General features: G+C 42.6%; 1 protein-coding gene across 1 annotated transcript in view; it reads right to left on the reverse strand.

Moving 5' to 3' along the window:
• Positions 1-3,841: 3,841 nt before the first annotated feature.
• LOC124795957 (odorant receptor Or2-like) overlaps positions 3,842-12,093 on the reverse strand; it is a 58,576-nt gene continuing 50,324 nt past the window's right edge. The window contains exon 6 of the mRNA XM_047260037.1: positions 3,842-3,928. Coding sequence (XP_047115993.1) covers positions 3,842-3,928 — 87 coding nt within the window. The remainder of the gene's footprint in view (positions 3,929-12,093) is intronic.

Here is a 12,093-nt window from a genome sequence, read left to right on the forward strand (position 1 = left end):
CACTGCAGTCAGTCAGGAGAATCAATCGTTTGGACAATTTGTTCCTTTTGCGAAAGATTGCAAATTCCAGATGTGTACGAAGCCTTTTTGGACGATTTAACACAGACTCAGTGATTGCAGGCTCTCTTCGACACAGCTGAAACTTCCCCACTAATTACAGGGCCAACGTGATCAACAAATGATTCAGAAAAAAACTCATTCGTTCATTCACTCCAGAACAAAAAAGTCACACACCTTATTTATGGAGCAAATCGTGTATTAAATCCATCTCCATTACATGTCCAGATCTCCGGTGATTCCACGCCTTAATTATTTTCCTTTTACAATCTCTTTCTCTTCAAAACAAACCGCCAACGGCACCAATGTTAATTGGCTCGCTTTAACGAGAAGAAAAGCAGAATATGCATCTCTCAGAAACACGTCAATCCCTCAACAGATACTCCAGAAGCTGTCCTAGTTACCACTCTAACAACCATGGAGAATGCATATATGCATCTCTGTTATTTCAAAGAATAGACGCACTAGAAAATACTTTGGCGTCGACGAGCTGTCGCCTCATATATTACAAGAAAATCAGATCGGATAACTTTTCCAAAGTGAATGAATGTGGATGGTTTGATTGAAAATGATTAATTGGTGTGTGGTAGGGGGTATTTGCTGTGGGGACATTACAAGTCTTGACCTGAATCCTATAGAACACCTTTGGGATGTTTTGGAACGCCGACTTCGTGCCAGGCCTCACCGACCGACAATCATACCGCTCCTCAGTGCAGCACTCCGTGAAGATTCCTCAAGAAACCTTCCAGAACCTAATTGAACGCATGCCTGGGAGAGTGGAAACTGTCATTAAGGGTGGGCTAACACCATATTGAATTCTAGAATTACCAAAGGAGGTTGCCACGAACTTGTAAGTCATTTTCAGCCAGATGTCTGGATACTTTTGATCACATAGTGTATGTAGGTGCATATGTGCCGTACATGCCATACTTATATTTTTTCCGGGTTTAGCATTGCCCTTATTGGATAAGACTGAGTCGACCAAATTCTTGGTAAGCGATCCATCCCTCCATTTGCTCGGAGTAGCTTGAGGAGGGCACTCAAAACAGCAGTCAGTATGGCTGGACAGATATTTAAAATAACCTCCCTCAGAATACGAGCCTAATATGATAGCCGGCCGAAGTGGCCGTGCGGTTATAGGCACTGCAGTCTGGAACCGTGAGGCCGCTACGGTCGCAGGTTCGAATCCTGCCTCGGGCATGGATATGTGTGATGTCCTTAGGTTAGTTAGGTTTAACTAGTTCTAAGTTCTAGGGGACTAATGACCTCAGAAGTTGAGTCCCATAGTGCTCAGAGCCATTTGAACCTAATATGATAAATAGTGAGTCACCTCATTTAGCCTTTACGGAAGATTGACGGTGGCGTTTCAACGTAACGGAATGATAAATTTTTAAAGGCGTGTAACAAACAGAGAAGAATTCCGTCGCAGGCTTCCTAAAATTTACGTGTCTTTGTTGAATTATTCTTACTGTTCCTGGCCTTTATCCCCCGTCTTCACGGGGTCGGCATATTATTTTATGGATTTGGCAATATTACTGGTAGAAGGTAGCACGATGCCCTTTCGTCGCCACCAGTTTCCACCCGCCTCCCCAACCTCTGACACCCATCAACAAGCCCCCTCTACACGCACATTGGGACGGAATTTGTGTACACTTGTTTGTGTCTAGTGTTATGCTACGTGAAAGTGTACGTTTTCTAAATGTTTGTGAATCGTACAACAGAGGCGAGGCCTGGACATGAGCCCCTGAAAACCACATTCAGGCTGGCCGGCACACCGTCTCTCATCGTTACGCGGTGACGTGCGCGACAGCGAGCAAAATTGCGAAAGATTTTTTTATTGTTACTTTATTTTCTACGTGACACTGAAATTTAAATTCCTGAATATTACATTCCAGTTTCACTTCTAGGTGTGATAAACATGATAATTAACAAAACCATGCACGGGGCCACGCCTCTGTTTCGTTCTGTTTCCTCACATTATTTATTTCTGCGGTGTTTTCTTCTGGTTTTTTGGAATACAGTGTGGGGAATATTTTGGTGTTTAGCAAATCCAGAACTTATACTAAGTTGAGTGCATAGAAAAATTGAAAATGGTAATGAAATTTACAACTCTCTGATAGGAAACCTATGCCCAAAGACAACATTTGTTTTCACAACTGCTGATGACGTTGCGGCGTATGATGCGTGTTTAGTTTTTAACTGTGCTAATTTTGGCACTCTACGGGCTTTACAAAGGCTAGGATTTGGTCCAGGAGCCTACACACTGTCGATATTGAAGGAAATCAATAACAAGAGGATTGATGCAGCCAACGTTATTGTTACTTAATTTGAAAGACAAATTAATCTAAGAGGACAAGCAAAGAAAAGGCTGCTTGAGAATGAAGGGAAGAATGCATATGGTTTGCACAAGTTCACCTAGATAAGGTAGGCCTAATACAGACACGGTCAAATCCTTGATTCAGGTTTCCCGTAACTTAGATTTTAGCAACTTCATGTATCTTTTCCTCACAAACCACTGACATTATAGCGCTTAATGTGCCATACAATCAATGAGTAGTATAGTGAAGCATTATGTGGAAGAAATTATCATGTACAAAAACATTAAGGCATTTAAGTAAGAGAAAAGCATTAAGATTTGGTATTTTGTTCAGAAAAGAAGATATCAATATTCTGTTCAACAGTTATATGTAACAATGTATTTCAAACTTTGGGCAAAAATACATTAATTATCGTTCTGAGAGATTTTTCAAGAAAGGAACATTTGTACTCACGTTGTTGAAAAAATTTCAGTTGTTTATAATTAAAAAATTGGAAACTTCAATAAGCAGGAAAACGTATATGTGTATCCATATAACATTCCTTAACAACTGTGACTAATTTAGTTACTTTTCCTTGCGAACTTTGGACTTCATAAGGTTTTTTCGAAGTATTGTAACGTCCATCCGGATTCGATCTGCGATCGCCACGTCTCCCCGAGTCCCAGAAACGACGTGTCAACGCGCGCTGCTGTTCAGGTGTGTCCTCCTCCCTGTCTTGCTGAAAATCGAATATAATTATAAAACAAAAAAATGGTTCAAATGGCTCTGAGCACTATGGGACTTAACATCTATGGTCATCAGTCCCCTAGAACTTAGAACTACTTAAACCTAACTAACTTAAGGACATCACACAACACCCAGTCATCACGAGGCAGAGAATTATAAAACATCCAAGGCTACTTCGTCCTTGTATCTTTATGATAACTGAGCTGATTTTCGGGTCTTAATATATTCACAGACATATAAACTTTAAATAAAGATACAAGTCTGGACGGCCACCCAGATTTAGATTTACCTTTGTCTCCATAAAGGCGAATGCTGAGTTGTATCTTCGAAACGCCAAGGTCGTATTACTTTCTCATCCATCTACGATGTGAGCTTGTGCTCCGTTTCTAATGATATTGCGGTCGACGGGATGTTAAGCCCTTGTCTTGCTTCATCATATACAAATAATAAATGAAACTTTACATAAAACGTTTTTGTATTTGATTTTTATTTATTTTAGTTCAGTATTGAATAAGTGACATCATAACCTTCATTACAGTGTCACGTACGATTGTGCAATGGGTTCACTAAGAACAATGATGTAATAGTATGGCGGCAGGTTTCAGTGACAAACAAGGGAACATCAAACTGCTTCGTGTTGATGTATGATAAGCTACGTGTATGTTCCATATATTTATGACGCTCTACTCCTGGTGGCAAGCAACGTGTGTGCTGCTGTGGAGATTTTCTGCTGCGAGACGTCAGCGGCCAGCGAAGTTCTTCAGCACCGCGTAGTAGGAGTAGCCCGCATTCAGCAGCTGCAACAGTTCAGTCAAACCAAGACGCAGCTGTAACCATACAGTGCACATATACACCGAAGCGCCAAAGAAACTGCTATAGCAATGCGTATTCAAATAAAGACATGTGTAAACAGGCAGAATACGGCGCTGCAGTCGGCTACGACTATATAAGACAACAAGGGTCTGGCGCAGTTGTTGGATCGGTTACTGCTGTTACAATGGCGGGTTATCAGGTTTTAAGTGAGTTTGAGCGTGGTGTTATAGTCGACGCACCAGCAATGGGACACAGTATCTCCGAAGTAGCGGTGAAATGGGGTTTTCCCGTACGCCCATTTCACGAGAGTCCCGTGAATATCAGGAATCCGGTAAAACATCAAATCTTCGACATCGCTGCGGCCGGAAAAAGATCCTTCAAGAACGGGACCGACGACGACTGAAGAGAATCGTTCAACTTGACAGAAGTGTAACAATTCCGCAAATTACTGCAGATTTCAATGCTGGGCCATCAACAAGTGTCAGCGTGCGAACCATTCAACGAAACATCGATATGGGCTTTCGGAGCCGAAGGCCCACTCGTGTACCCTTGATGGCTGCACGACACAAAGATTTACACCTCGCCTGGGCCCGTCAACAGTGACATTGGACTGTTGATGACTGGAAACATGGTTTCTGGTCGGACGAGTCTCGTTTCAAATTGTATCGAGCGGATGGACGTGTGCGGGTATGAGACGACCTCATGAATCCATGGACTCTGCTTGTCGGAGGGGACTGTTCAAGCTGGTGGAGGCTCTATAATGGTAGGGGGCGCGTGCAGTTGGAGTGGTATGGGACGCCTGATACGTCTAGATACGACTGACACGAGACGCGTACGTAAGCATCATGTCTGATCACCCGCATCCGTTCATGTCCACTGCGCATTCCGACGGACTTGGGCAATTCCAGCATTGCTACAGAATATCTCCAGGAACACTATTCTGAGTTTAAACACTTCAATTGGCTACCAAACTCCCCAGACATGAACATTAGTGAGCATATCTGAGATGCCTTGCAACGTACTGCTCAGAAGAGATCTCCACCCCCTCGTAATCTTATGTGTTCATGGACAGGCCTGCAGGATTCATGGTGTCAGTTCCCTCCCGCGCTACTTCAGATATTAGACGAGTCCATGCCACGTCGTGTTGCGGCACTTCTGCGTGCTCGGGGGGCCCTACACGATATTAGGCAGGTGTACCAGTTTCTTTGTCTCTTCAGTGTATATCTGGTATGTACAACGAACTGCGCGTGTCGCCAATACAGACTGGGATTGTCATGCACATCCGTATACACTAACTTCCAAAGTACGTATTTGGACTCCCCTATGTAATGCGGAATCGACCACTAAATGTCACGAGAGGTGGGCCCGCCAAAATAAAAAGGAGGCGGGGTGTATCGCCCTATCAAGAGAGAAGCAGTAACAGAAGTAAGAGGAGAGTTCAGTGACTTAGAACGAGAACTGGTCATTGGATGTCGCGTGGGTAATAACCGCATCATGGACATTAAAACCTTCTAAAGCAGCTCAGGTCGACTATTGTTAGTGTGATTGTGAAGGGGAATTGCGGAAGAATAACAGCAGCTAAAGCAGGACGAGGCAAACCTCAAGTACAGATGAAAAGAGATAGTTCAGTTTTGCGAGGGTGGTTGTAAAGAGTCCCATGAAATCAGTGGAAGCAACCAGTCGTGAGCTCCAAAGTCCGGCAGTCCAGATAGCACAATGACACTGCGCAGGTATTAAAAAGAATGTGGTACATTGATCGAGCTTCTCCCCATGAGCCTGAAGTTTCTGTAGTCTATGCTGAGTGACGCGTGTGGTGATGTAAAGAGCGACGCCACCGGATAGTGCCTGACTGGAAACGGAGGGATTTGACATGGTGAAGTACAGCCGATGGAGGGGTTTCGGTCTGATGAATGTCTGAAGACGTTACTTGCCATGGTGTGTAGTGCCATCGGTGAAATACAGTGAAGGTTGTATTACGGTACAAGATGGTTTGTCTTGGTTAGGATGCGGGCCCCTTATTTCACGCAAGAGGACGCTAATGCGTAAGGATGTGGACTTATTTTATGGCACCATGTACCGCTTACGGCATAGGAACAGATGGATCTTGACGACTGTATCTTCATCGCAATGCAACCTCACATTGAGCAGTGTCTGTGAGTCAATAGTTCGTACACAATAACATTAATGAACTGGACAGGGTTGCACAGAGTGCCAAATCTGAAACCAGTGGAATACTTTTGGAATGAGTTAGACCGTCGACTTCTTTCCAGACTCTAGCGTCTCACGTCACTACATTCTACGGATTCGGCTTTTGAGGAAGAACGGGCTGCCGTTTTTCAACAGACATTCCGACGCCTCACTGAAAGCCAACATAAAGGCAAAGCGTGGACACACCCCATATTAATGCCCTCTAATAGGTGTCCGCATGTTTTTTTATCAGATTTTTTAAATAAAAGAACAGCGATCGACAGACATAAAAATAAGCTTATTTTGATAAAAAAAGCATCACATGTAACTGCCTTGTGATGAATATTTCCAGTTTTGATTATACAATTTGCAATGTCATTTGTTTACATTTGGGCTAAAAGTTGAACTTAAATTTACACATATTTGCCTTTTTTTACATATTTGTTTATTAGTAACAGCGATGATTCACAGCTGTTGCTGCTATAGATGCAAATCGAAGTAAGTCAAAGAGGTTTCTTATTGGAAACGTCTAATTTGTTGGACTTGATGTAGTAACGAAGTAATACGTGAAACCGATCCAAGTAACACCTTATGGCTTTGCTTGCGAATCTCTGAAGAATAAAGGAAATAAGCCTCACGAATCAAGACAAGAAAATCATACAGTGAGTGCAACATAAGCGATACACAGAACTGGTGCGAGCGGTACAAACTACAAGAACATAGTGAGGGTGAGAGTCAGCGCTGCTCCACGCATACACAGGCGCGAGTCGCTGGTAGACGGCCGTGTCCACACTTCCTAAGGCGGCCTCTGGTGGCCGGCTCGCGCTCATACAGTTGGTTGATTTAAGTACACACGCGAGGCGACACTGTACTCGGCGCACGGAAATACGGAAGCGTCCGATCCCACCCGTCTGCTTTGACCCATGACGTCACAAATATGGCGGAAACAAAAACAAACACACACACTTTCCACAAGAAACCTAATGACACTAACGGGACAAGCGCAGGAAATGGGGTGTTTTGGGTGGGGGCAAACTAAATATAAACAAATTTAGACGCCTTGCGTAGCTACAACGTGTAAGTGAAGACAGCCATGCATGAATACCCACCCACCTCCCCAGGGGTCGTAACCCCTGCAACCCATAGAAGATAAAGATGCTTCAGTAGCTGATTAGTGTTTCTTGTCTTTTTTTTAAAAAAAACTCACGGGATAGAACGAACAGATCAGAAAGATAAATATAATAAACTAAAACAGAAATTCGAGGAAACAGATAATTAAAATAAGTAATAAGTGTTTTTAAATTAAAAAAAAATCTCACGAGATAGAGCGAACAGATCAGAAAAGTAAATAAAATAAGATGAAACAGAACTGGAGACAGCCACACTCAAACTAAACTCCGCGCCGTCATGACGTCACACACAACACCCTTACGTCACGGGTCAAAGCCGACGCGTTGGATCGGACGCTTCTGTCGACCCCGGCGCACTCACACGCAGATGCAGTAGCAACAGAATACAGCGGCTGTCATACCAGCAAGAGGCATGTAAGTGTTGAAACGATTTCGAGACAGAGAATAATACAGAGTTGATATCACAGGCCTCATTTGTGTAGCTGTATAGCGATATATTCTAATAAATATAAATCTGGCAGTGTGGGACTGTCCTGCTAGTCTGTCTGCTGAATATATGCACATTTAGAGCAATTTTCATTTGTAGATAATAGCTGAGTTGGTGAAAAACACGAAATGTCGTCTGGGCGGAGGAATTAATGTAGTCAGAAATGTTTGTGCGTTGGTGGTTGAGGTGGTAAGGGGGAGGTTCAAAAAATGGTTCAAATGGCTCTGAGCACTATGGAACTTAACTTCTAAGGTCATCAGTCTCCTAGAACTTAGAACGAATTAAACCTAACTAACCTAAGGATATCACACACATCCATGCCCGAGGCAGGATTCGAACCTGCGACCGTAGCGGTCGCGCGGTTCCAGACTGTAGCGCCTAGAACCGCTCGGCCACCCCGGCCGGCCTAGGGGAGGGGGGGGGGGGGGGAGGTCACGAGCAACATACTAAAAGTCTTGACTAGTATGTCACTGGGTGGTGAGGGGGGGGGGGCGGGGGGTAGTAGCGATTAGTCAGTCGTGTAAAGGTCATTTTTTTAAAGGTTTTTCTTGAGTATTTCGAAAACCGCAGGTTCTAGCGAATACTGCGCAGTACAAACGTAAAATACATTAAATGTCCTACAAAGAAGGTCGTATTTATCTTTCATCTAGGACTAATAGGGGATGTAGGAGCCGCAGATTATAAAAAAAACTGTGTTCCAACGGTATAAAACTGATGTTCATTGTTAAATGAAGCGGCTCAGGAAGAAATATTAGACATGTGTACCACATCTCAGTGTAGTAGAACCGTATTAAGGGATAAATTGGATTCTATGGGTTAAACAGGGTGGAAAAACGGGGGTGGAGGTTTGAGGCGTGAGGAAAGGTAGCTCAGCGGATTATGGTCATGCAATTCCCTCTTTCATACGTCTGCAATATTAAGAGTGAGCAGACAATTCCCCATTGTCCCTTCCGCACAACCGCATGAAAAGCATGCACAGGGAATTTCACAGTTATACCGACCGTTCTAGAGCTTTCCTCATGAACCACAGGCGAAGCGGTATGCAGACACGTCCAGAGGGATATGTTTATTTTTTACAAAGTCTGTTAACACTACTTTAAATACCGATAAGGTAAGAAAAGCCTCCGGAAAGATTCTACGTAAATCTATGCGCACAGTGCCACAGTGCTATAGGGGAATTTGATTCTTAATCGTAATTAACCAGTATGGCAGATGTAGCCTTCCTCTGGAAAACGCGGCTTCCTCCACAGCATTTCATGTCCATTTCTCTTATGAGACAAAATACTTCTCTGAGCTCGTGTTTATTTAGTAGAATTAATTTCAGTCTATTGAGTACTTATTTGCAGTTGTTAAATGAGCATTTATGTAATGTAAGTTCCTATAAGCTATGTCTGAGAAATACTTAATTTGTGATTGTGATGTTGTCAGTGACTTATATAATGTTGGTTGGAAGTGTTGGATTGGTAAGTGTGACATCTTGCTGTTGTCGGTCGCTGAAAGCATATTGTAAAGCCATATAACCGTATTGTAGTCGCTTGGTGATGATTTAATGAATGACCAGAAAGTGCAGTTTGCTTACCATTAATTGTTACTGGTGGACTGCATAAATCCTCCCCATTCAGGAATTACCGCTACTAATACGTTTGACTGCACTGTGTTGAGACACATGCCAGACTTCCACAGTAATATTTTGCCAGGCGTGTGCCAGTATTTCTGTTGGAATAGGACGGACAATGTTTAAATCTAGAAGAGTAACCTGCTTGACCTGTGTTGAAATATCTGAAGTTCCATAACACTGAAGCGACCTACCTGTGTTACAGATAGAGCCAGCGTAAGCCTGTGGGTCTCTTCCGATTTTGGAAGAGCTGAGGCTGGGTTTCATGCATTTGATACCCTCAAGCAACGAAAAGTATTCCAGACATTGATAGCGAAGACAATGAAATCGACATTGTCGAATAAATATAACAATATGTTACATTTGGGTAGGCCCTTCTGTGTGATAGACAGTTGACAGCTCCAGCTGTTGAGCTTTTTACGTAATAGCACTTTTAACAACTAAATAAAATACGCACCTAATAAACTGAAAGTAGCTCCATTATGATAAACACAAGCTTATTGAAATTATTTTGTCTACTCACATTAGAGAACAGGATACGGTACGCTGAGGAGGTATAGTCTGACTGTAAACTGGAAAGGTTCAAAATGGTTCAAATGGCTGTAAGCGCTATGGGACTTAACATCTGAGATCATCAGTCCCTTAGACTTAGAACTAATTAAACCTAACTATCCTAAGGACATCACATACATCCATGCCCGAGGCAGGATTCGAACCTGCGACCGTAGTAGAAGCGCGGTTCCGGACTGAAGCGCCTAGAACCACTCAGCCACAGTGGCCAGCTAAACTGGAAAGCGAACTGCACTCGTGGTGGCGGAAACTGCCATCCCCTCATGAACGCTACAGCGGATGACTAAGGAACCATTTCCCCTCAAACGTTGCAGAATAGTGTGAAGAGATTTCATGCATTAGTGCTACTGTAATATATATCTGTATTCAATGGCCGGCCGTAGTGGCCGAGCGATTCTAGGCGCTACAGCCTGGAACCGCGCGACCGCTAAGGTCGCAGGTTCGAATCCTGCCTCGGGCATGGATGTGTGTGATGTCCTTAGGTTAGTTAGGTTTAAGTAGTTCTAAGTTCTACGGGACTGATGACCTCAGATGTTAAGTCCCATGGTGCTCAGAGACATTTGAACCATTTTTGTATTCAATGCACTGTTAACTCACTTTGTGGAAAACAACCACCCCAGGCATGTCTGCTCACTGCATCACCACTGATTCATAAGACAAGCGGAAGGGCCGGTATAACTTTGTGAAACGTCCTGTAGTTGCTATGTGTGACGCGATGCAGTAGAAAGAGTGGGGAATTGCCTTTTTGCTCGTCATTTTACTGAACTGTGAAGAACTGAAGTGAATGACCACAATCTGGCAACATACCTTACCCCGTGCTTCTACCTCCCAACACCATTTTTCCAACCTGTCACATACCCAGAACAATGGTTCTACTGCAATTATATGTGGTACAAACAGTTAATATTTCTACTTTGTTATTTGTTATTGAGCAACATACATTAACTTTATGCCATTAAGACACTATTTTAATTATCTGTGGTTCTCTATCCCCTGCAACGTGGAAATTACTTGTCATAGAGAAAAAGTGATACGACCTTTTTGTCCGAATTTTAATGTAGTTGAAGTTTGTACTGTGAAACATTACCGCTAGAAGCGGCCGTTTTCAAGTTATTCAAGTAGAACGTAAGAAAGTGACCTTGAGACACCCCCCCCCACCCCCACCACCAATCCCACCACTACGCTGACACCCCGCCGATCAAGAATTTTTTGTAGTTAGTTTCTTACAATCGTCTCTACAACTGTATGAAATTTGACGCTCAACGAATTTTTTGCCTAATTTTCCTTCTTTCACAAGACTGTGAGATTTATAATATACAGCATAAGCATCACATACTCATTATACAGATGTCCAATTAATTATGCTTATTTAAAAGTTGCCACACAATAATATTTTAATTTCTACAAGGATAAACGAAGAGTAAACATATGGCACCAAAATGTAAACCTGGAAATAAATCGTCACTAAAATAATACAGCGTGATAATTCGCTATTTTGCCCAATTTCATAGATCGAAATTTGATGTTCATCGAAGTTTTCATTCTAGTCATTATTTCCTTACGATGTCTTACATTTATCGTTGTTGTATATGGAAAAGAGACTGCACGTTATATTAGAAAATTGAGTCCGCCTTGACGCAAAACACCTTGTTTTTCGTTTATTTCTTTATTCTCTCAAACTAGTTTTGGCGACAAATATCACCATCATCAGTGGAGCTTTTTTAATCTAAACCACGCAGAAAGTAGCATGGTTATACAAACACAGTTGCGCATTATTACATTTTTACTATTAGTTTTTTGAAATATAATTTTCTGTGGACACTTTTATACCACCATATTTATTGTACATTACAGCACGTTTTAAGGAATTATTGTCGCTGTCTGCGACATATTTTCCGTGCGCTTTTTTCTGTTGCCGTTTTTTCTTAGCGAACATCATGTCATTTGCAACCATGTGAGCTAGAAGGTGAATTTCGTATGTCAGCAATATATACTTGGGGTTGTGGTAGTGTTGTGGAAACTAGTTGTTTGGTGTGTACTGAGCTGTTACTTAACTATTCGTGTACTCACGTTCGTTGGATGGTATGTGGCTGCTTTTACACACAAACAAAACTTTCGCACTCTGTTTCTGATGCAGAACATTACGCCATATTGCTGTTCGCCTGGGTCGCGAGAGGTGTATCGCATGTG

This window comes from Schistocerca piceifrons, chromosome 4, assembly GCF_021461385.2.
Source record: "Schistocerca piceifrons isolate TAMUIC-IGC-003096 chromosome 4, iqSchPice1.1, whole genome shotgun sequence".
Lineage (NCBI taxonomy): Eukaryota > Metazoa > Arthropoda > Insecta > Orthoptera > Acrididae > Schistocerca > Schistocerca piceifrons.